The 26,412-nt window shown below is 39.9% G+C and overlaps 1 protein-coding gene across 1 annotated transcript; it reads right to left on the reverse strand.

Moving 5' to 3' along the window:
- Positions 1-379: 379 nt before the first annotated feature.
- SLC4A1AP (solute carrier family 4 member 1 adaptor protein) lies at positions 380-25,025 on the reverse strand. The gene is made up of 14 exons (XM_090280997.1): positions 24,163-25,025; positions 23,761-23,956; positions 20,891-21,013; positions 19,999-20,059; positions 19,513-19,652; positions 12,726-12,886; positions 11,361-11,430; positions 10,801-10,987; positions 9,430-9,541; positions 7,021-7,255; positions 5,253-5,339; positions 4,268-4,332; positions 2,838-2,907; positions 380-703 (listed from the first exon to the last, which is right to left on the reverse strand). The coding sequence occupies exons 1-14, from the start codon at positions 24,814-24,816 to the stop codon at positions 654-656; spliced, it is 2,211 nt and encodes a 736-aa protein (XP_090137123.1). The 5' UTR covers positions 24,817-25,025; the 3' UTR covers positions 380-653.
- Positions 25,026-26,412: the final 1,387 nt, after the last annotated feature.

A 26,412-nucleotide genomic window follows, 5' to 3' on the forward strand; every position in this document is an offset into this window, starting at 1 on the left:
CTTTCCACAGGAGGAGTCACTAATCTGATTGGTCAGAGCCCAAGACAATCAAAGGGCTGATTTTTATCAGGACTATGCACAGGTGTGCTATGTCCTGAACTGGGTCCTGGTAAGTCAGGGTCTGTTCTTAAACCTGCCGGGAGGATTACAGTGGAAGGGGTAGGAAACCCCCAACGTGCATCTACTTTTTAGTTCCAAGAATGACAGGGCCATCCGGGTCCCACCCATGGCATGACCTCTATTTCAACACTATTTGAGGAGGCAGTATCAGTGACTCCTAGAGCCTACCTGCCAGAAGCACCCTGCTGCTCAGGAAAAGTAGTCCCCAACACTTAATGAAAGATGCTGTGGCCTTAAACAAACATGAGACATCTTCACCTTCTCATTTTAACAGTCATGTCTCTTACTTTACTAATTCTCAAAATATATGGTTCCTTTTTACATACATACACAAACACGTTTAAACATAAATACCAAATTCAAGAGAATCAGATGGATAAATTGAGGAAGCCAACAGTATAGAATAAAAGGCCAGTCACCAGATTTCACAAATGATCATCTTAATTCCTTCTCTGGACATCCAACTTGATATGTTACCCTAAATATCCCATGTCACATGGTCCCCAAAGTCTTCCTTTAGGATTCTGAAGCAATCAATAGCCATACTTGTCATTAAGGTGGGTCCTGCCATCTCCACTTTGACCTACATCAGAACATAAAGAAAGAATGAAATACATTCAGTTTTCCAAAGTCAGGAGGGAAAAGACAAGACATCAACGGGCCAAAAAGTAAAAAAGATAAAGGTTTCTTCTATGATAGAAACTTGACTTTTTATACACAATTTCAAAGTATAGCCCTCCTTTCACTTCTACCCTAACACTTACTAGCAAAAGAGCAAACATTTCTAATAATTAAATTTCTCTGAATTACTAATATATTAGAAACCCAATCCACAGAAAAAGCAAACTGTGATGAGCATATGGGAAATAAGCATCTTCTATATTGTCTTAAGGATATTAGTATGAATGTAAGCTGGTACAATGTCTCTAGAATGTGATTTAAAATACCCTTAAAACATTCACAGCCTCTGATCAAGCATGCTAACTTTTATGAATTTTTTTCTACATGTATACTTCTACACTTGCAAAATTATATATGTTAGAGGTTACTTATTGCAGAGTTATTTGTAATGGCAAGAAAAACACAGCAAATAGCCATTGAGGAAACTGATTAAATAAGTAATGGTATAACCATACCATAAAAATGAACTACGCTAACACACACACATACACACACACACATACACAAATCTATAAATAACTATAAAAGAGTCTCCATATGGTGTTAAGTGAAAAACAGCAAGGCATAGAATATGCTTCCAATTTTTCAAATTAGATTGTTTGACTTATCTGAAATAAGAAAAACATTTATATTAACAAACATTCAAAGTGACATAATTAGAAAATATTTTATCGTAAAAAAACCCAGATAACAACCCTTTATGCCTTATTTGGAAAACATCTCAACAACATTTCCTATTATAAATTTTGTGCAGTGTGAAAAGAAGGGGTTGATTAAAAGGATAAACTTATTCCTATGAGAAATAAGGTAACTATTCTTATTTTGACTAGTGTATAGTTCCCTTAAATACCAGAACTAATTAAACTCTTAATGTAATTAATGAACCAATTAACACAACACAAAGAACTGAAATTTCAGTGCTGTTCATCAAGGTAAATACTTATAGTAGGTATTTACTTGTACTTGGGAAATAATAAATAAATTCACAAAATGCATGCTGTGGGTTTCATGTGGTGTTGTCTGTAACAAAGTCTACCACTGTTAGGGATTTAGTTATTCTGAATGATAGGGAATGCTCTTAAATCTATGGAGGGGGGCGCGGAATATGCTTCCATTTGTGTAAAAAAGTGGTGAAATATTCTGTATGTTATTGCTTACACAGGTATTTTAAACATTTTATATCATATATGTAAGAAGACATAAGACAATGGAGGAAAAAGGACAACTGTAATAGAAAAACAATTAATTTTTTAAAAATGTAGTTAGGCTACTGGAAAAAAAAGTCATAAGAAGCTGGTATTTGGTTGTCTTTAGAGGAAACAAACTGAGTGGGAGAGGCAGGGCCAGATGATTTTTATTTTCACTTTAAAGAAAATCAAAAATACTAAAGTAAAGAGAAGTATTTAATGAAGCTCCTTGAGCCTATCCCCCACTTTAACAATTATCAATATATGGCAAATCCTGCTTTAGCTGGATCCTCCCCTACTTCCCCTCATCCTCCATCGCTGGATTATTTTAAGGCAAATCCAGACATCATTCCATCTGTGAACACTTCTGTACATATTCCTAGAACATAAGGACTTTTTCTAAAAAAAAAATGCAACTCAACATCACTCATACTTTTAAAAAATTAATAATAATTTCCTAATATCATCAAATATCTAGCTAGTGTTCAAAATTATCTGGCTTATAACATTTTTTTACAGTAGTTTGCCTGAATGAGGATCCAGAGTCCAAAATTATATTTGATTGATGTGTCTCTTTAGGTCTTTTAATTTACCTGTTTCCTCAAAAGGGAGAATATTCCACTACATACTCTTGTAACTTTCTTATTTTGAACCTTAAATATACACGGTTGGCAAAAGTAGATTTAAAGTTGTGAGTTCATGAAACACAGTTTATTCTTGTAGCATTTATTAATTACTTATTGTTTATTTGTATAACTATAAAAGTACTTTTGCCCACCCCTGTATATTACATATTCATAAATGTACATAACTAACCCTTCGAGGAAAAGAAAAGTAAAAACGCTCTACCTTCAGGTGGCACCCACACACAGTAGTCTGGGTCATCTTCTGGATATTTGGAGGAAAGTGTTGGTGGAAGCTGCAAAGAAAAGATAAAATTATTTTTACAAAAGTAACCTAATGCTAAGAATTATTGTTCCTATGCCTGTCAGCAAACAAAAACTAAGAAAGAAGAGTTTCCATGAATGATCTGACATAAGTTATCAAAAAATGGGGCGCATTCTCTCTGAACCTTGATTTTTTTTTCTGTAAAGACTGAATGAGCCAATTCCAGTCAGTGACAGTGAAGTGATTTTTTTTTAAAGGGGCAGTTAACAGAGGTCTGCTTTCGTTTCCATAGAGGGAAATTTGGCACTTGCCTTTTGCTCTGGGTGCAGGAACAAGTGAGCATAGCAAGCCTGATTGCTCTCCTTCGAAAGGCCTGTTTGTAAGCTGGCCCTCAACTGGAGTCTGGGAACTTGGATTTATGGAGGGCTCCCACTATCCTAACTGACAAGAGGGCTCACTGTGCCTGAACTGTTAGTAAAAACAATGTGATTTATGCTGAACACCTTTCCTTCTCGGAGAATCCAATTGGGTACATGCCAGGCAGGGGGTGTGCCTAGTCATCTCAGTCCTCAGTAACAGTCCTGGGCACGGAGTCTCTAATGAGCTTCCCTGGTTAGCAACAACTCACAAATTATCACGTTGTGTGGGGTTAAGCATATCCTGTGTGACCCCACTGAAAAAGGCCCTTCGGAAGCTTGTGCCTGTTTCCCCGGACTTCACCCCTGGTGCCTTTTCCTTTTGTTTACTGGCCTGGTATATGCGCTTTGCTGTAGCAAATCACAGCTGTGAAACAACCACCTGCCGAGGCCTGTGAGGTCTCTCCTGAATTATCTAGCCTGAGGGTGGTCTTAAAGGCCTCCTGGGAGATGCCCCAGCAATCCCAAGTCTGGGAACTCACTGGAACCATACGAAATTATGTATATACAAGGTTATTCACAGCACTGTGTAAACAGGGAACTGGTTAGAGTACATCAACAGTAGGAAGCTCTTGGTGTACTGATATACAATGATTTCCACAATAGGTTAAAAAAAAAACCCAAAAAACCCAAGATGTAGCATGCAGTACATTACATTCTACCTTCTGAGTAATAAAAGGAGAAGAATAAGAATATATAACTCAAATGGCTTTGCATGGTGCGCTAGAATGTGTAGTTTCACTAACTAATAAAAGAGGTACGTGAGCAGTTACAGGGTAGATGGAGACAAGAACGGAAAACTCAAAAAGGAAAAATTCAAAACTAAAAATAAAATAAGAGCCCAGGCTTCTAGAAGAGGAGACATAAGGCAGGTGGGAACTCTGCTAAGACCATCCCCAAAGATTCACTCGTCTGGATGGGAGGGGATTCATTTTTAACTTCCAGAGAAGCGAAGGTTATAACTAGAGCACTTACCTTGCCTGGATCAGCTTTCTTTTTCTTCAGTTCATCTATGCTTTTCTCATATTCATTCTTTGATGCTAATTTAAGAAAAAGGGAAAAACAAGAGGCAAAGGCTATTTCAGAATAAGTAAAAAAAAAAAAAAATAATCCTAAGAGAGCATTATAATTATTGAAGATAAAAACGTAACAATCGAATTCTCAGAATTTCCTTCTACTAAAGACTATGTATTAAGAGAATTTTCCCTTCATTAATAACCCTAATTTTCAAATCCTAAGGCTGTCCTACAAGCTTGAATATAATCACACTACTTGAACACGTGAAGGAAAATGGGGTTGACTTTACTATACTACAGTTTAAACATTACAGTTAAGAGCAGTAGAAAATCAGAAAAAAAACCTTTGAATAAGCCAAACATTCTTTAAAAAAAAAAAAAAAGACTTGTTTTTTTTAGAGAAAGGAAGGAAAGGAGAAAGAAAGGGAGAGAAACATCGATATGTGAGAGGTTGCCTCTTACACGCCCGCCCCCAACCAGGGACCTACCCCCGCAACCGAGGCACATGCCCTGACCAGGAATCAAACCAGTGACCTTTTGGTTCGCAGGATGGGGCCAAACTCACTGAACCACACTGGTCAGGGCTGAACAGGCCAAACTTTCAACTAATTTCTTTTAATAGTTTTGGAATGATTTTCATGATAGGCACCTATTCAACTGTGGGAACTGTAAAACCGTGGAGGGCTTTGCATGGCCAGAGGGAAGCTGAAGAGCATTAGGTACTTGTGGGTGAGGGAGAGGAAACCTCAGGAGGCAGAGGAGGAATGAAGAAAGGCAAATGGGACAGCACCAAACGTAAGCCTCTCAGGGCCCTGGAAGCAGCATCTACCCAGTGTCTTAACGGCCATTCTCTGTGCTGCTTCAGGTCGGCTGCCACCCCTCCTCCAGGACACCAGTCGGTGGCCTGTGTGCAGAGCTGGGATGCATTCGGCTGCACCACTTGCCTGAGGGTTCCTCATGGGACGCAGCTGCTTCACTAATCTCTTGATAATCTTTATTCTGTTCCACTTGGCCGAGCTGAGACATGTTTTCTATGGAATGCAGAACCAAAGCATACTGTTATGATTTAACTCATGGTGGGAACCAGGAAAACAAACAAAGGCAAGAAAAGCTAAGCACATCCACAATCATTAGCTTCAACTAAAATTAAGTTTTCAATAAATATGCCCCCAGATGTCTAACAGAGAATCACCAATTTTCCACTTTAAAAACTGGCCATCTCTGAGGTAAAACTTTTAACACTACTCTCCAAAATCCTAAAAATGTACATATTCTTTGAAATGTGCATATTCCTAGAAATTCTACTTCCAGGAACATAGTTAGAGATGAGTACTAAAATTTATTATATACAAGTATGTTTAAAATAGCCAAAATTAATAAATAACATGTCTAACAACCGGAGTTCATTAAATAAGTTATGGCATATGCATGTGATGGACCACTATGTCCGTTATTAAAACCACATTTAAAAAAAATTTTTTAAACATGTAAAAAAAAAAAAAAAAGTTATAAAACAGCATGTACAAATAATCCCGATGTTGTAAAACAAAAAAGCCTGAAGTAATCCTAATCAGCTGCAGATTTATTAATTAATGTATCTTATAAACCAAATTTTAAAGTCTGCTATTTTTACACTCCTGTATTTGCTTTGGTCCCATAAACAAAAAAAATACAAAAATACAATAGTTACTGCTCCCCTTCCTGCTATATGGATCTAACGTATGGATCAAAGACCAGATTCAGAAAAAGTCTGTATAAGCACCTTTTTAAGAAAGGCCAAGCATTTTGCCAATAACTAAAACAAAGGAGAATTCAGAAAAACAGAAGGTTTACCTCTCTCAGGGGAGGAAATGGTAACTTTTTAACAACTGAAAATGACTGAGGAGAAGGTCTCCATACCAGGCGCGGTGTTTTATGTAGACAAGCCTGGTATTTTTTAGAAGATGACGTGCACAGATTCCCACACACGTTTAATGCCAGTTGTTCCCCCCACCCTTTGCTCCCTGTTTTCTGTGCAGACTTGATCCTGCTAAGCAGTTTGGCCAGCCTGCAGGAAAATAACCCCTGCAGCTGACAAGGGTAAGAGGATACTGAAAAGATAAACAATTATGCTATGGAATGGGATCATAGGAGAGTTTTCTTCTTTTGACTTTCATGATTCAGTTTCTAAATGAACACATATTCCTTTTATAATCAGAAGAAAATACATTTAAAAACCAATTAATTCCCCTTCTCGTCAAACCTTTGCTATGGTGGGTAAATCCTACGTGCCAGGTTCTCTGCCAGGCACCATGAACAAAAAAATGAATGCCGTAATGCTTCCTGAGAGGTATGTCCAGTGGGTACATACTGGATGGGGGTGATGAGGAAGAGGAGGCTTATCCTGAGACCACCTGATCAGGCCTCATCGCCCACCATACTCCACTGCCCTCTAATCATATAGTGGTAGCAGCGCAGGATTGACCACAGCAGCTGGGGTTTCAGATTCCACAGCTTTCGATTTTCCATAATTCTGGAACAGATGGGAAATACCTGCCCTTATTTTACATGAGGATAAAAATGACAGCTAAAGTATGTTTCCACCGAGTCAACTATACCACATATCACAAAGTATTTCAAAGTCAAAAAATGCACAGGCGAGAATTGGCTTTGCTTTTTCAAAGCTACCCACAATTAATGCAAACGTATTATGTAAACAAACAAACACATCACCATGCTGCTCCGCTTCTTTAGGGCGCGTCAGATCCGCGGGAGGGCTCGCTTCCGGCGCTGCTGCTGCTGGCCCTCTCTGCTGCTGCAGCCCACTGCTTCCAGCCTCCGGTTTTTTCTTTTCCTCATCTTCCTTTTCCTTCTCCTCTTCTTCTTCCTCTTCTTCCTCTTCTACTTCAGGCTCATCCTTCATTCTCATTAGAGCTGGAGGGAGTTCAGGACGCTTAGGGGGTAACTTCTGTAATGGAAACAAAAGCGGGAGCAAGCAGTTCTCTGTGATAAAGAAACGTGCCTCTTCCAGGGCGTCGCGCTAAGTGTGTAGAATGTCTAACCTCTCTATGTTGATAAACCCTGCAGAAGTTTTCTGGAAGCAGGACTCTCACTTGAAACTTTATCCATCTATGGGACCTTAATAAGTATCTCTATTAGTGTACTGTATAGGGTCAAAGGAATAGTAAGGATGAAACACTGGACACAGCCTGTAAGGAACTAAAAAATTATTCCAGATGAGTATCAGCTGCAGGAATTGTGTCTTGTTACCCCCTCATGATGTTAAAGGATCTTAATTCATTACCAAATCTTCTATGGAATAAATCAGACACACATTTCTAAGAAGTAAATCATCTGTACAGCCTTTTCATTTTAGATTTAACATAACTTCAAGGAAATAAGACATGTAAATAAGTAAAACAGATCCTGAGGAAAAGGGAGACAATTCTTCAAGAATAAGGCCAACTATTCTAATCAAGACCTTTTAATAAAATTATTAGAAAAAGTTGATAACAGATTAAGGAATAGAGAAAAGGTACCAAAGTATATGTTGGGTATATCATGTTTTAAATATGGGATTTATTCCAATAATCAATCTAAGGAGAGCTTATTAGTAAAGAGTTTTCCTTCTAACTAAAGCATAAATTAAACCCTGCTTCCCCCTACCCCAACACACACAGCACAGAAGAGCTTCCCGATCTCAGGTAAACCACATCCTCACTCAGAACATATGGCTGGGGCTTCAGAGGGCAGTTTTCCCTAATTCAAGGTGTTGACTGAACTAGGTACCCCCAAGATTCATATGGTGAAGTCCTAACCCACGGTACCTCAAAATGTAACTGTATTTGGAAATAACATCTTTCAAGAGGTTACTAAGTAAAAATAAGACTGTGAGGATGGGGCCCTAATCCAATATGACTGGTGTCCTTATAAGAAGAGGGGTGCAGATGCACAAAAGGATGACCGTGTGAAGAGGCAGCAAGAGCGCAGCCATCCACAGGCCAAGGAAAAAGGCCTCAGAGGAAACCAACCCTGCTGGCATGGTGATCATGGGCTCCTAGCCACCAGAATTGTGAGAAAATAAATTTAGTAAATTTCTGTTGTTTAGCCCCCCAGTCTCTGGTATTCTGTTACAGCAGCCCTAGCCCACTAATATACAAGGTTCAGCTCTTTGCAGTGATGAAAACCTTTTAAAAGCCAAACTACAAATAGGGATGTACCTAAAGCAAAACATACATCAGTGAACTATTAGAGAATAGGACCAAGACAACAAAACTCAAGAGACAGAATACAGTATTCCCTCACTTATCGCGGGTATTACGTTCTAGACTCCCCCACGATAGGTGAAAATATGCAAAGTAGAAACCTTACGTTTATTTTAGTATTTACTGTACAGTACCGCAAAATCCCATGATATAGTGAAAAATCCGCGATAAGTAATTAAATATAATATTTTTTAAAATCCCGCGATACAGTGAGGCCGCGATAACTGAACCGCGATATAGAGAGGGACTACTGTACCTGGATTTGACTGCCAGCTAATTACATACTGATGGTGTGACCCAGTTTTCTCACCTGTAAGAGGTAATAATTTCCACACATCACAAGGTGTTACGAGGATTAAATGAAGTAAGGAAGAACCACATGGCAGAGCCAGGTACAGAGACTGTTACCGACAAATAAATGTTAGTTGAGTCTGCGTATTACAACATCTATCCACCAGGATAGAAGCATTTAATGCAGAAGACCCTTTCTTACATGTAACATTCACCACAAATTAATCAACTGGTATTCTAATTTACAAATCACTTACATGCAAATTGATTGGCATAAATCAATTCATTCTTTTTGGTTGTTTTTTATTCCTTTTTTTATTCTTTCTTTTCTTTTTTCGTTTTGTTGTATGTTTTTTTCCTCCACCCCCCACCCCCATCATTAATTCTTGATAACCCTAAACTGAAGAGAAAAATCCAAGAACCAAGATCTGGGAAAGATAGGATCATACCAAGTCCATAGCTCTTTTTTACATTACTATGAAAAAATGATTCACATTATGAAATGAGTCATCTGAGCTCTGAAAAGAGAAAAATTAGCTCAGATAACTCAAAAGCTAGAAGTTTAACACCCTGATTCACAACTTACCCCTACTGTTCCGGTTTTTAATTTGAATTTGCTTCCTCCTTTCATAGCACCAAAGAGAGGCAATGTAAGCTTTTTAGCTTTATTTTCAGCATCTACAGTGCAACTTTCAGTTCTAGGAAGAAAGAATAATTATACGCATCTACTGCAGTGAGGACAACAATTTATCTAAAAACACCACGGCACTGACAAAGAAGCTTTTAGCAAAACAGAAGTTTCTACAAAATGAACATCTCAGCACACACCCATACAAAAGTGGTATCCAGGCCAGCAGAATTTGAATGAATAATGACACTACGGATTGTCACGGACACAGAGTTTATTAAGGGTGAGATGAGGCTCCTACCTTAGGCTAGTGATTTACACCATGCTACATGATTTCACACACATAAAATGACGCTTACAATACAAAGACCACTGGCAATCTGTAAGCATGACTTCATCCCCACTGAGTGGCAGGAGACAGATCCATGGTGCAAAGCCCTATTTCACCAGCACATAAGGAGGACTCAGAATGCCTTACTTCCCTAGAGCCCACACCTACAGTCACACACAACAGCTCTGAGCACAGAAATTTTTTAAAAAGTGTGTGTGTCTGTGTGTACATGTATGTAGGGGGCAGGAGGAAGGATATCTTGTGCAGTGAGTAATGACAAAGACATAACGAGAGACCCTACAATGATGAGTTTGTCAATGTTCTCATTGGTTAGACATACTTATAAAAGCTAAGCCCACTAAAGCCAGGTAAAGCTGACAAAGGTCAAAATGAAGGGATTGTAGAAATTAGGAAAAAAAAAAAAGGGCAGCCCTGACTGGCATGACTCAGTTGGCTTGGTGTCATCCTACAAAGGGAAAGGTCACCAGCTCAATTCCCAGTCAGGGCACATGCCTGGGTTTCGGCCTCAGTCCCTGGTCAGGGCACATGCGAGAGGCGACCGACTGATGTTTCCCTCTCACATCAATGTCTCTCCCCCTTCCTTCCCCTCTTTCTAAAAATCCTGTAGCAATCTATTTTCCCCAAATGAAATAGGTTTTTAGTAACTCTATGAAACCACTGCCTTCTGTACTTTAAAGAGTTCCTTATACATTTCTATTAAAAAATGATTATCTAAAAAGAGGAAAATATAATTCAAAATTATCTGTGTAAACATGCTTACTTAAATTTCCAAGTGCATATTGCAATGATCACTTAATAAATTATATAAATGTCTAATCACTGTGTTGTATACCTGAAACTAATATAATATTCCATGTCAACTGTAAGTGAAAAAAAAATTTTAAATAATAATTTAAAAACAAATAGTGATTACACAGGAAAAAGGTTTTTTTATAAAATTCCCCACAAATAAATAGAATTCCAAGTACAAAACTTACTTCTTTAGTTCTGGTATCTCAGCAGGTTTTACAATTTTTATCAACCCTTTGAGTCTCTGTTGTTCTTTCCTCAGTTCAAAAGTTCTCAGGTGAAGTTTCTTCCGGGACACGCCATCTAATGCACTCCCTGATTTCATTTCCGACATGAATGCATCTAAAGAGTCCTGAGACGGTGACTCTGATAGAGCTGTCAGGAACGGGATAATACAGGTTTATTTAGAAAGATGGCTGCAAATGTTTTAAAAGTCACCCAAAGTTTCCAAAGAAATGTCACTAACACAGAGCTGGACAAAGGACATTACTGATACTAGGAATAAGGAAGCAGGTTATAGCTGGGAGACTCTGGGACATCACCTTGGCTCAATGGGCTTCATTCCCCTCCTCTACTGAATAAAGAGTTCACACCAAATAGGTTATAATGCTATGTTGCTCCTTAGAAAGGCTCCGTATTCTCCATATAATATATGTTATTAACCAGTGTAGCCCAGTGCCTAGCATAGGGCACAGTATATGGTAGATGCTCAAGAAATATTTGTTTAATGAGTCATTCGTTGTCTTACCTTTGCTTGAAGCTTTCAGTCTCTCAGAAATTTCAGAGAGTTCCCTTTCAGCATCATTTAACTTTGCAACCTATAATGCCCAAATTAATAGGGTTAGCAAATGTTTTTCTTCTTTTAAAATATGGTAGTTTTCTCCTCTTATTTTCACTATTGTTATAAGTTTTAAGAGGATTAATTCGAAGTCCAGTTACATCTGTTCCTTATGGAGCTAACATTTTTCATTTGTTTACTTAATTCTAACTTAATTCATTTCTGAATTAAAGAGGTCAGCATTAAACAGAATAAGTATATAGAACACAGACTTCATTTTGCTCAAAAGAAAAAGCTTGAGGTATTTGTTTTCAGCAATAAATCAAAAGGACAGATGCTGGGTGGTGTTTTAATGAATGCTACTTCCTATAGTGAAAACACCTGCTACCTTCAAATTTCATGAAGGATACACTGTTTAAGACTATTATCAAACTACACTACTCAAAATTCCTTTCATGCTCCTTGAATGCCAGAAGCCTAAAGTCAAATTCACCTCAGAATGTCCCCAATTGGAACTTTATCCTTTCTTTTTCTGGGGGAGGCAGTATCATATCCAAAGAATGCTCACCAATGGACCAATACCCACCTAGAGGTGGACAGAGACTCGAGCAGCAAGCTAAACCTTTTTCTAACTTGCATAAGACTAGTTATTACCATCAAATTTGCAGATCACAAAAGTTACACTTTAGTACCAGATTTCAATATACCAGATTTCAATACTACTGCTTTAAAAATTATAATTATCAAAAAACTTATAGCCCTGGCTGGTGTGGCTCAGTTGGTTGGAGCATCATCCTGTAGACCAAAAAGCCACGGGTTCGGTTCCCAGTCAGGGCACATACCCAGGCTTCAGGTTCAATCCCCAGTCGGGGTGTATATGAGAAGGCACCCAATGAATCAATCTCTCTCTCTCTTTCTCTCTCTTTTCCTCCCTTCCTGTCTCTCTCAAATTAATGAGAAAATGTCCTTGGGTAAAGACAAATAAAATAAAATAAAATTTTTTAAATAAAAAGTTTAAATAATACATTATTTTCTTTAAAAAGTTGAACTACTACCCTGGCTGGTGTGGCTCAGTGGACTGAGTATCAGCCTGCAAACCAAAGGGTAACAGGTTCGATTCCCAGTCAGGGCACATGCCTGGGTTGTGAGCCAGGTCCCCAGTTGGGAGCACGAGAGAGGCAACCACACAGTGATGTTTCTCTTCCTTTCTTTCTCCCTCCCCACTTCCTCTAAAAACAAACAAACAAACATATAAAAATCTTTAAAAAAACAAAAAAGAATATAACTTTTTTAAAAAGTTAGACTACTGCAGCTACTTTTATAAATAAAACTTGCCAATGATTCGAAGGTCTCTGGCTTCTCATCGATCTTCCCAGCCTTCTTCATTCGGTTCAGACGCTTCTTCTCAACCAGGCCAGTCCGATCAAGAAATGTGTCATCATCACTATCATAGAAGTCTTCATCTTCCCAGTTCTTTGCTTTCCTTTTCCGAGATACTAGAGGTAGACAAAATAAATGGTAATAAAATAAGTTTAAATAAAAGAAAAAGAAAGAAGGCAAGTAGGCAAGCAGCTTAAAATGTCACCATCAATTATTAAAAGACAAGATTCAACAAGGTGCCAAACTACATATGAAAACAAAGGACTATTCCTGGGAGACACTATGCTAAATGAAATAAACCAGACACAAAAGACATGTATGTATTGCATGATTCCACTTATACGAGGTACCTAGAGTAGTCAAATTCATAGACAGGAAGTAGAACAGTGGTAACTAGGGGCCAAAAGGGATGAAGAATGGGAAGTTAGTGTTTAATGGGTACCAAGTTCTGGAGATGGCCATGACCAGGTAACTCAGTTGGTTAGAGCATCATCCCGATATACCAAGGTTGTGGGTTCGATCCCCAGTCAGGGCACACACAAGAACCAACCAATGAATGCATGAATAAGTGGAACAACATATCATGTTTCTCATTCTCTCTTCATTCCTCTATGTCTAAAACCAATAAATCAAAAACAACAACAACAAAGTTCTGGAGATGGACACTAGTGATGGTTGTATAACAATGTGAATGTATATGATGCCAATGAATTTCAAATTTTAAAATGCTTAACATGGCAGATTTTGTCATGTACATTTTACCATAATAAAACATTAAAACAAAGGGCTAATTTACTTAATAAGCTAGAGGCCCTTAAAAAATCAGTGTGTAAGAAAGGAAAAAAGATAAATGAGGAAAAGGATAAAAACCCAAAAGAAAATTTGGTAAAGAATAATAAAAGCAGTTCATGTTAAAAGACATACAAGTGGTCAACAAACATTTGAAAAATGTTAAACTTTTAAAAAACAATTTTAAAAATACAAATTAAAATAATGAGGTGCCACTTGTCACCTATCAGAGCAGGAAAAAAAACATAAAAAGGTTAATAATAACCAATTTGGCAAAGGTATGGGGAAATGGACTCTCAAACAGTTGGTGGGAATGTACACTGATATAATCTTTTTCATGTTCAATATTACAGCATCTGTCAACATCTGTCAGCAACTGAGCCAGAATTTCTAGGAATTTATACTATAGATGTAAAGCATCATTATGCATAAGAGGGAAAATCTGGAAAGCCCATCAAAAGGGGACTATGATAGCTACTAGTTTTATGTCTACTCTGTATCATCTTACTCCCCTTGTTATGGTAAAATTACCCCCTTTCCTCTAGAGAACGCCTTCCCCATTCCCTCTGGATTAGAGGGTGTCCTGTGACCAAAGCCAGAGCACTGAGAATCCTTCCCTTGTATTTATAGATATAGAGGGAAAAGACTCTCTTCTAATGAGGTTATTAAAGTAAGAGGATATAAATGCAATGGGGTAAGAATCTGTCTGAAAAATAAAACCATGCACTCCTCAGACTTGCTTTCAGATACACACGCACATAGCTTACATGTGTGGTTTGGTAGGGCTAAGTTCTGGTTCCAGAACTTAAGGTCCTGATTCATGGAGCTCTTCCTTCAATCCAGTAAGATTGTATAAACTGGGTTTCTATTATTTGCAACTAAAATAGTCTTTATTAATATAAGTCTGATAATTTCCAAGTTAAGATGGCACATTGAACATAAGATATCAAATTTCACTTTCTACCCAAACCCCATTAAAACTGCAGTAAAGAGATCTTTTTTTATAGACACTAATCCACAAGACAGAGAGGAAAAGGGAAGGGACAGCAACACCAATTTCCGGGTACTAGAAAGCAAACAGATGAGTGGAAACTAACTTACAGAACTAAAAAGATGACTCCTAAAGCAACAGTGGGGAGAGCTGAGAAGTAATCTGATTATACTGCAGAATCCTCAGAAGGACCTGGTACTGGCAATGCACAGTAGTGCTGAAATAAGGAGGGCCGAGTAAAAGCTGGTGAGAAACAGGTCCTCCCAGCGCCTACTCATCTCCTTCCCACCCGCGGAAAACATTCAGAGGTTCATCTCTAGGAAGGGTAGAACAATCTCTGGACTGTGAAATGCCTAGTACAGTTGAGGGCATAAGCACTATATTCTAGAAAGAGTGCCGTCCTGAAAATAGCTGAATGCTGAGAAGCCCCTTGGCCGTCTTCCACCACTGAGCTCTAGGAAGCTGGCAGCCAGTCCCCTCCTGTCATGCAGGAGGCTGGAAGAGCCCTCTGGGGAAATCCTGCCAGCAGAAGAGGAAAAACATCAGGACACTTACAGGAGAAGTTTCCACCTAAATATTCCAAGCTGTCACTCACCTTTTTCAGCCCAAAATAAGAATCTACAACCAAGGACTACACGACACCTGAGAAAATCTTTAAATATGCAGAATAGCGGTCAAACAAACAAAAAGAAAAAGCAACCTGGAGAAAAAAGATTAGAAGAGAAATGAGATAATTACAATCCATGAAATAACACCAGGATATTATGTTTTAAAGATGAAAATTCAAAGAAAATGAGCTTTGGAAATGAAAATTTTGAGACCAAAACAGAGACTGACATGTAAGTTGCAGAAACCTCCCACAGAGAACAAAAAGACATACAGACAGAAAAGAGAAGGAAGAAAGACAAGAAACATAGATGGTTAGTACAAGAAGTTCAATATCTAAATAACAGAATTCCAGAGAAAACACACCAAACACACCAAACAAAGTGGGTAAATAGACCCACAGAAAGGGAACCCACAGTGAAGTTTCAGAACCTTGAGAATAAAGGGAAACTCTTACAAACTTCTAGTGAGAGGGGAATAGTGCTCTTCAGGAGAAATATCTCTCCCCCAATATGAGAACTGATAAATTACTTAATGTGATTGACCACGTGGAAAAACAAACGAAAAAGCTATGGAAAGATGCGGGAAGAATGAGCAAGATATACAAAAAAAATCAAAGACAGGAAAAACAAACACAATATTTTTTTAATTACAATATAGTTGATATAAAATATATTAAGTCTCAGGTATAAAACATAGTTATTCAACATGTGTATACCTAATGAAGTGATAGCCAAGTTAAGTCTAGTAACCATCTGATGCCATACAAGGCTGTTACAATACTGACCACATTCTCTATGGTGTGTATCTCATCCCCGTGGCTTATTTATTTTTTAACTGTAAATTTGTACCTCTTATTCCCCTTAATCATTTTTGCCCTTCCCTTCATACCCTTTCCCTCTGGTAACCATCAGTTTGTTCTCTATGTCTATGAGTCGGTTTCTATTTTATTTTGTTTGTTCACTTAAAACAAACACAATTATTAATTTTAGGAAGAGCAAAAAAACTTAAAATTGCTCAGTTGTGACTAATATTTGCATAAGCATACTCACATAAATACTAAATCCTAATTTAACAGAGTCAATAAATGACTAGATGACTAGGGATGAAGACTGAAGAGGGACAGGGCAAAGAGCAGGTGTATTTCATTATAAACCTTTGGTAGTTTAAAATTATATATAAGTTACTTCACAATAATAAAAATTAATTTTAAAATAAACATAAGCCTTATTAATAAATAATTACATAGCCAGTTTTTTTAAATGAGGTAAACAACATAATGATGTGGATCATTTCCATGACAGATTCTTATTAAAAAAGTAAGTCGGGAACTTTTGGTCAAGATGGTGGCACACGCAGACATGGCTCGCCTCTTCACACAACCATATCAAAATTACCACTAAAATACAGAACAAGCATCACTCAGAACCATCAGAAATCGAGTTGAATGGAAATTTGACAACTACGGAATTAAAGAAACTACATCCATCCAGACTGGTAAGAGAGGCACAACACAGAATGGTCTGGTCCCTCACCCACGTGTGGTGGATAAAAATTCGGGAGGGATATCTCAGGAGCAGGGGGTCTCAGCACCACACCAAGCCCTCCCAGCCCAGGGTTCCAGTTTCAGGAAGATAAGTCCCCACAACATCTGACTGCAAACACCACTGGGAATTGTCAGTTGAAGATACTGCTGGAGCCCCAAACTCTTCCTCTTAAAGAACCCACACACATGTCCTGGCTGGTGTGGCTCAGTGGACTGAGTGCCAGCCTCTGAACCAAAAAGTCACAGGCTCGATTCCCGGTCAGAGCACATGCCTGGGTTGCAGGCCAGGTCCCCTTTGGGGGCATGCAAGAGGCAACCGATTGTTTCTCTCACACAATGATGTTTCTCTCCCACTCTTTCTCCCTCCCTTCCCATCTTTATAAAATTAGTAAATAAAATCTTAAAATTAAAATTAAAAAAAGAACCCATACACGGACTCACCTGCTAAGACTTACTCCCTCTGAGATCCAGCACCAGGGTAGCAGCTTGAAAGGCACCAGTGGTATATGGGGAGAAAATGAAGTGTCTGCCATCAAGGCCAGCAGGGGCATTGTCCCTTTTCTATACCCTCCCCCACAGAGCCAACAAGCTGGTGCCATATCTGAGACTCCATCAACCTGGCTAACACTATTTGACCCACCTTGGAGATCCCCAGGGACTCTGCCCCACCCAGCTTATGGGGCCACACAAGCTTCTTTTCCATATGAATGGCTGGTCTTGGCTCAAGCTTCTGAAATTCCTAAATCCTCTCACACAAGCAACAGCTGGCCTCAGTGAGCCCCAGGCCCAGCACTAGCAGCAGCCCGCCTAGATTCGCAGCTTTGCCTGGGAACCTCCAAGACCAGCACAAGTGGCAGCCATCTCAGATCGCTTTATAGCTCAGGCAGGGTGCCCCAGACAAAACACAGGTTGGGCCTGACCTTGGCATGCACCACCCAGTAAACCCCAGGGCCAGCGCACCCAGTGGACAGCTACAGACCACATCAGAGCACCACCACCCTGCACAGCTGATCCTCCATGAAGGGTGGAGTTTGGTGGTCAGTGGTCATAGCCATTCCTTGCAGCTGACTGGCCTGGGTAAATCCTTCTCATTGATCTGCCAACAGCAACCAAGGCTCAACTACAAGAGGAGGGTATACTCAGCCCATATGGAGGGTGCACCTCAAGTGCCCAACTTGCGTGATAAGGGAGGCTGTGCCACTGGACCCTACAGGGCACCTACTACATTAGGCCATACTACTAAGACATGGAGTCAAAGCAGCTCTACCTAATACAATAGAAACAAACACAGGGAGGCTGCCAAAATGAGGAGACAAAGAAACATGGCCCAAATGAAAAAACAGATCAAAACGCTAGGAAAAAAGCTAAACGAAATTGAGATAAGCAATCTATCAGATACAGAGTTCAAAACACTAGTTATAAGGTTGCTTAAGAAACTTACTGAGGACCTCAACAGCATAAAAAAGATCCAGTCAGAAACAAAGGATACACTAATTGAAATAAAGAACAATTTATAGGAAAACACCAGTAGAGAGGGATGAAGCCAAGAATCAAATCAATAATTTGTAAATAAGGAACCAAAAAACAACCAAGAAGAGAAAAGAAGAAAAAAAATCTAAAAAAATGACTAAAGTATAAGCAGCCTCTGGGACAACTCCAAGAGGTCCAATGTTCACATCATAGGGGTGCCAGAAGGAGAAGAGAAAGAGCAAGAAATTAGAAACCTATTTGAAAAAATAGTAAAGGAACACTTCCCTAAAGTGGTTAAGGAAATAGACATGCAAGTCCAGGAAGCACAGAAAGTCCCTGACAAGATGGATGCAAAGAGGCCCACTCCGAGACACATCATAATTAAAATGCCAGAGGTTAAAGAGAGAGAGAGAATCTTAAAAGCAGCAAGAGAAAAGAAGTTAGTTACCTACAGGGGAGTTCCCATAAGACTGTCAGCTAATTTCTCAAAAGCAACTTTGCAAGCTAGAAGGGATTGGCAAGAAATATTCAAAATCATGAAAAGCAGGTCCCAGCAAAGCTATCATTTATAATCAAAAGGCAGATAAAGAGCTTCCCAGACAAGAATAAAGTAAAGGAGTTCATCATCACCAAACCATTATTATATGAAATGTTAAAAGGACTTACTTAAGAAAAAGAAGATGAAAACTAGGAACAATTAAATGGCAAAAAAATACATATTTATCAACAATTCAATCTAAAAAACAAACGAGGCAAACAAGAGGAACAGAGACAGAATCATGGATATGGAGAGGATTTTGATGGTTGCTAGACAGGACTGGGTGTGGGAGAATGGGTGAAGAGGTGAGGGGATTAAGAAGTACAAACAGGTAGTCACAGAATAGCCATGGGGATATAAAGTACAGCACAGGAAATGGAGTAGCCAGAGAACTTATACGCATGACCCAGGGACATGAAATACGGTGAGGCAATTTCCTGAGCGAGTGGGGGGTGCTGGGTGGAGGAGGGCAAAGGGAGAAAAAATATCAAGACAATTGTAATAGCATAATCAATAAAATATAATTTTCAAAAAAGTCAATAAAGAGTATAAATAATATAACACCACTTGTGTACAAGTGTCTTGTTTAAGGATCTAGTTCTGAACACACATCTGTATGCATAGAAAATGTCTGGGAGAATATAAACAATGGCTACATTATGGTATTGAGATAGGGAATTTTTTCTTTTCACTTCATAGAATTCTGTACAATTTACATCTTCCTTCTAAAAAGAGGTTCTGTTACCTTGTATGTTAAAATTTCCTTCTTTCTTTTTAAAGAAAAAAGTGTTCCCACACTCACCTGCCTCCTGCCGCAGCAATCCCAAAGTATCGAGGATACGACAAGCTTCCAGTGAGCACTGGATCATTGCTTCTTTTTTCTTTCCTGAGTGAATGGCCTCAGCCACCAGTTGTTTTCCAGTTGAATCATCCACAGGTAATCTGCATTGGTTTAGAGGGAATTATAGCATAGCACTAAGCTCCAATTCTTACAAAAAAGGTTAATTTGTTATTGTAATATTCCTTTTTTGGAGATGGCTTTTCAACTTCTCAGTTCATTTTGTTTTATCTTGCCAAGGTTAGATTCCAAATTTTTTCCTTCCACCTCTTACCCATTCATTCCATCCCAGCCCCCAACAATGTAAGTGTTACTAAACTATCAAGATCCCAAATCAGGAACATTCAAAATTAAAACTAAAGTTACTCTTTGGAATGTTAACTATAACCAGAAATGAGACCTGAAATTGGCCACTTTCCAGAAATGGATATTAATGAGAGGAGAACCCACCTCACCCTGCAGAGCCAAGTGCTATGTCCCTGTTCATCAAATTCATACTCTAATTCTTCTCCTTTGGAAAAAAGAAAGACAAGACAATTTTAATAGGATCTAAAAGTTGCTAGTTGATACAAAGGGAAAAGAGAATAAAAGTTAAATAAGAATATCAAATTCCCCTACCACACCGAAAACTAAATTTCAACACATTTCAGTTCTTATTCCTAGGGATTATCATCTAATAATAAAATCAGGATAAGCCTGAGACAGAAAAAAAGCAAACTCAAATCAAAACAATCAATTCTCCATACATAGCTTTGTCCATAGTAGCTCTCATATTTTTAATAAATTACAGACTTAAGTTGTTATATAGTCGCAATTGCCTGGTTTTTAGAAACATAAAGTATGAGGCAAACAATGTAACCTATTCATCATATATTCATGGACTCACACACACACACCACACACACACACACATCTATGCATACACACATACATACAGATGTTCCTTAAACATATCACTAGTGAAACAGTCCTCTGTGGAATTATTTTTTAAAACTTATAAAGTCAAAATCCATGCTAAGAATTACAAAAGATCAGGTAAATTAGAAAGAAAAAAATCACAAGAAGTTGGCTCAATCTTCTGCCACCAAAGTCTAGAATCTTTTGGAAAAAAAAAAAAAAAATTAGGAGAGTCAGAAAAAAAGAACTTCCTTTTTTCCAAGATAAGAAAGACTAACAAAATTTTTACTATTTTCAAAATAAACCTGACACAGTTGACCACAAGGGCAAGTACTGAACAAAGAAGACAGCAGGTAAAATACAGCATTTCTAAATACCTAAAGACCTAGAAAACAACACTGCTGAGGACACATTCTCGCAGGAGGGTCAGAATACGTTTACATACCTTCTCGGTCGAAAAAACCTTGGAGGGCCTTTTTCGGATCCTTTATATAAAAGGCCTCCCTTTCCTGCTGAAACTCTAAAACAATGGGGTTCTCGTCAGCCTCATCCTCTACAGCATCTTCTCCTACAGGATACAGGAAAGAAAGAAAAGACAATCAGACATAAGAGACCATCTGCATGATACTCACTACCCTTTCAGGCTTCATAAAGATAGTTATCAGTGATGAAAAGGAGAGGTGGCCTGGAGGATCAAAAACCACCAATACAGACATCTTCAGTTTTCCTAAATTGTGTGAAAGGTTAAAACTTGCTTTTGTGGCACTTTTTTTTTTTCTCTATCACTGTATTTTAAAAGCAAAATTACCTATCACATTTTCTATGGGGAAAAAAAATCTAAGTTCCAGGTCTCATACTCTGCCCCTAATATAATTTCCTAATACTTCTCTTATCTGCCAAATAAGACTGGTCTAATCATTGCTCCCTTAAAATCATCAAACCATGCCCTGAACACCACCCCCTTCAGCTTCCTGAGAGCTACTTTTTCTTTCCCTCAAGTCCACGCTCAAAAATCTCCTGCTTATAGGATTTTCAGCCAAGATGGAGGCCTAGACAGACAAGCTGCGTCTCCCTCCACAACTAAGAAGGGAACGTATAAGGGAAGAAGTGAAGGCTATGCTAAATGAAATGAAGGAAAATCCACACAAAACCAATGGTGAAGGGAAGGAAATTGGGGTTCAAATCGATGATTTGGAACATAAGGAAGAAAAAAAGTCAACCAGTACAGAATGAGGAAACAAGAATTGAAAAAAATGAGGAGAGGCTTAGGAACCTCTGGGACAACTCTAAACGTGCCAACATCCAAATCATAGGAGTGCCAGAAGGAGAAGAGGAAGAGCAAGAAATTGAAAGCTTATGTGAAAAAATAATGAAGGAAAACTTCTCAAAGTTGGCGAAGGAAATAGACATACAAGTCCAGGAAGCACAGAGAGTCCCAAACAAGCTAGATCCAAAGAGGACCACACCAAGACACATAATTAAAATGCCAAAGGTGAAAGGTAAAGAATCTTAAAAGCAGCAACAGAAAAGGAGAGAGTTACCTACAAAGGGATGACTATCAGCTGATTTCACAAAAGAAACTTTGCAGGCAAGAAGGGACTGGCAAGCAGTATTCAATATGATGAAAAGCAAGGACCTACAACCAAGATTACTCTATCCAGCAAAGCTATCATTTAGAATGGAAGGGCAGATAAAGTGCTTCGCAGACAAGGTAAAGCTAAAGGCGTTATCATCACCAAGCCATTATTATATGAAATGTTAAAGGGGCTTATTTAAGAAAAAGAAGACCAAAACTATGAACACTAAAATGACAACAAACTCACAACTATCAACAACTGAATCTAAAAAATAAAAACAAAATCCTACTAAGCAAACCAGAATAGGGACAGAATCATAGGTATGGGGATCATTTGGAGGGTTATCAGTTGGGAGGGGGAAGAGGGAGAAATGGGGAAATGGTGCGGGGATTAAGAAGCATAATTTGGTTGGTACAAAATAGGGGGATGTTAAGAATAACACAGGATAGGGTAAAACCAAAGAATTATATGCATGACCCATGGACATGAACTAAGGGGGGGTGGGATTCCTGGAGGAAAGGAGGGGTACTGGGTGAGGGGAGCAAAGGGAAAAAAATTGGGACTACTGTAACAGCATAAAATATACTTAAAAAAAAAAACTCTCCTGCTTAGAAACTTTCCCAAAGATCTAAGTTAGTGCTGCCCCACATAAATAAAAGTCATGTATGTAATCTAACATTTTCTAGTAGCCATATTAAAAGAGATCAGGTGAAATTACATTATCATTTTTAACCATTATCATGTTATCAATATTAAACAGTATCAATAATTTACATTCTTTTTTCACACTAAGTCTTTGATATCCAGTGGGCTTTTTACATTTACATAACATGTTGTTTTAGACTAGCCACACTGTGAGTGCCCAGTAACCACACGTGGTCAGTGGCTATCATCCTGGACCATGCAGGTCTCAGGCCTGAGTGAGTGTTCCCTTCTCTGAACCCTTACCCTAGCATGGTTTCTAAATTTTGTTTGGCACTTATCACAGTAATTTCCTATTCATCTTGTCCTCCCAACAACATAGTAAGGCCTTTTCTATCTTTTTACATTCCAAGCTCCTGAATACCCATTCCTAGCTCCTCTAGCTAAGGGACCAGCTTTCTCTGGTTAAATATTTCACATTTCAGGATCCTTACACAACATACAAAAAATTCAAGGGACTATCCTATATTAAATAATATTCCAATGTATTTGTTTAAATGTAGTCCCAGCTTCTTCAATGATAATCAAGGTCAGTAGTTAATTAAAAATATATTTTTTTAAATGGCAGAAATACCACACTAACTGTGCTGAGGAAAAGTTTCCAACAAGGGAGTGAACTGTAAATAAAAAACATTAAAAGAAATCTATGACCCGGCTGGTGTGGCTCAGTGGACTGAGCACCGGCCTGTGAACCAAAGAGTCACTGGTTCAATTCCCAGTCAGGGTACATGCCTGGGTTTCAGGCAAGGTCCCCAGCTGGGGGCGCACCAGAGGCAACCACACATTAATGTTTCCCTCACTTTCTCTCTCCGTTCTCCTCTCTCTAAAAATAAATGTTTTTTAAAAGAAAGAAATCCATAGTGCCCATAATTCAATTTTTGACTTCAGAAAAGTAAGTGAATTTCTATGGGTTTTGGTAACCTCATGCGAAAATTGTATTTCGAGTCATTAAAACTTGCTTGGTAAAAAACATTTGAGGGTACCACTAGTAATAATTTTTAAGTATTAACCTCTGGCAGCAACTTTAATTTCTTACCCATTCCCCAAGTGCAGCCCATTTCATCATCTTGACTACTAGTATTTCTCTTTCGTTCAGCGGTATCCATTTCCTCGTCTTCATCTGAGTCCTCTCCAAGCATCTTCTTCTCCAACATCAATTGTTGCTTCTTGCGCAATTCCTTCAATTGCGTTACTGTCAACTCGGATTCTGCCTCTTGGTCTTCCTCTGGTCCCTGATAAACCAAGCGAAAGAATTCTTTTAGAGTTCAGGAAGGTTGAAGTCACTTTCAGAAATAGTGCAATGCGTCCTGAGGTTTGGAGATGGGCCAGATTCCTCCACTTCTGTAATCACTGATTAGGAGAATCTCCCTCATCCGCGAAAGCTTACGGAACCCAACCCAGTGCGCTCTAGATTGCAATTCTCGGTTTTTCCACTTACCTGAAGAAGGAAGAGCCTGGTGCTGCCGCCGAAGCGAAGAACATGCCCGACGTGGACCCGACAATAGGTGCGGGGGGGGATGCGGGTTTTGTTGAGAAAGGTGCCGTGGGTACTTCCCAGATCATACAGGTAGAAGCCGGGCCCGTGACCGTCGCATTCTCCGTCGGGGCGGGGTGCGCCGTGCTGCAGCACGGCGTGGTACCGAGACACCGAAGGGTGCTCCAGGCACACGTCGCAGCTAGACAGCCTCCCGAAAAGGCAGCAACTGGTCCCTTTCAAGCTACGGGTACCAAGGATAGTGCCGCCCTTCAGGGTCTCTAGGCTGTAGGCGGCCGTGGCGAGGCCGCCCCACGGCGGCTCTCGGTAAGGGGGAGCCCGGGGCGGGCCCCCGGGAGCAGAGGCCGCGGTGGGGGGCTGTCCCTCCGGTAGACTCCTAGTCTCCGCGCCTTCGGGCCGAGGCAGAGATACGTCAGTATCCCCGGAATCTGGATCCTGCAGGGCCGTGGGCCTCTCCTTCACCTCCTCACGGTTTGAAGGATTGGGGGCCGGGAACTGGCCCCGCACTGCCGGGGGCACCGGCACGGCTGGCTTCTTGAAGTCGTCGTTGACTTCTTGTGAAGCCGTTGGCTCGGACAGAGGGAGACTATCGGCCATCCTCAATCGGGTGCAGTCTCGAAATTCGGCCCAGAGAAACCTCACCCTTCGCTCCCTACGTTCCCCCCCCGCGCGTCCCTCTCCCCAGCTCCCAGCGGCTTCTGTGGGCAGCAGTGGTGGAGTTGCGTGGAGAGAGCGCCGTGAAGGGGCGCGTTTGACTGTGAGGTCATAAGAAGAGAAAAACAAAAGCAGGCGGTCGGGGTCTGTCAGAACAGGGACACGTTTAGAAGTTGCGCATCGGGTTGTAATGACTTCCTATGGCGTAGCCTGATTGCAAGAAGCGCTTCCGGCAGCCTGGGACGCCGGTCCACGACCAGCCTTACGGCCCTGAAGTAATCCTCGTCTCAGGCCTCTCGGAGTCGATCCGCACCCCAGGCCCGCTCCCGCGACGCAGCAGTGAATAGTGGAGCCTTCTTACCTCTGTCCAGGTTCAGACCTCCTCGTCTCCCCGCTGCCCCGGGCAGCAGGCGACTCCGGGACCCTGCGATCTGTGCCTGCGCCCGCTGAAGAGCCCCCGAGGCACCTGGGCATTCCTTGGGCGTGGTGCCCGTTCTTCGTACTCCTCTCGGTGAAGTTAGGGAAGAGGGCGATTCTTTGGTCTCTTAGTTCTTTGTTTTATTCTTTCCAGAACCAATTATTGAGGCAGCACAGTGTAATGGTTAAGAGGGCAGACTCTGGAGCCTGTCCTGATTTTCCCCCTTGGCTGTTTGTGACAATGGCCAAGACAGTGGGTCTCAGCTTCCACATATGAAAAATAGGATAATAACAGCAGCAACTTCATTGGGTAGTTGAGAAAATTGAATTAAACAATGAAGGCAAAGTCTGGCACATGGCACTCAGTAAATTCCAGACATTACTGTGAACCAGACACTGTACTAAGATCATGGTTTTGAGAGAGAGATGGGAGAATAAAATCAGTTGAGATAAATACTAGTTTAAATCCAGGGATACGTGCTGCAGCACGTGCAAAGTGCTGTGAGAATATAATGGAGAGAGATGTACTGGGGAGGTCATGGAGGGTGGTGACTTAAGCTATACTTAAGAATGAGTACAAGTCTACCAGGGCTGTGATGGGTGGCAGGGAATTAATGGCAGAAAAAGTCCTTAAGAGTCAACTCTGGAAATGCATGGCATTCTCAAGAAACTGATAGTATGATATTGTTAGAACTGAGATGGTCATTTCCTCCAGGAAGGTCCTCTGGACTTCCACTGCACCATGTCTGTGCCTCCAGGACAGCACTTACCACATATTTTCATATTGAAATGTTCTTTTTGTTTCTCTCCCTCACCTCAGGTCAGGGATCTTGCATTGGTCTTTGTCTCCTCCCATAATGCCTGGCATTTGATAAATGTTTGTTGAATTTAAAGGGACATATGAGCAATGAATCTGGAAAGGTGGGTGGAAGCTAGATTGTGAATTTTGTTGAATGGTAGACCAAAGAATACTGACTGGCTCTTTCCAACAGGCAATAGGAAGCCTTTAATCTGAGTTTTTAAAAGAGTAAGTGTCGCAGCACTGGAGAGTAAGTTAAGACACAAGGAGAGACTGGAGGAAGGGAATACCAGTTAGTAGTCAACAGAAGTCTCATATTCTTC

Source organism: Furipterus horrens, unplaced genomic scaffold, assembly GCF_987537825.1.
Source record: "Furipterus horrens unplaced genomic scaffold, mFurHor1.1.pri manual_scaffold_6, whole genome shotgun sequence".
NCBI lineage: Eukaryota > Metazoa > Chordata > Mammalia > Chiroptera > Furipteridae > Furipterus > Furipterus horrens.

What these genes read in the sequence shown, in the direction of transcription:
- SLC4A1AP (XM_090280997.1), bottom strand. Translation starts at nt 24,816, where the DNA reads ATGGCCGATAGTCTCCCTCTGTCCGAGCCAACGGCTTCACAAGAAGTC. An exon ending in CCAGGCTCTTCCTTCTTCAG is followed by an intron (nt 23,957 to 24,162) that starts GTAAGTGGAAAA and finishes TTGGTTTATCAG; the next exon opens with GGACCAGAGGAAGACCAAGA. An exon ending in CAGAGACCTTCGAATCATTG is followed by an intron (nt 11,431 to 12,725) that starts GCAAGTTTTATT and finishes TGGGCATTATAG; the next exon opens with GTTGCAAAGTTAAATGATGC.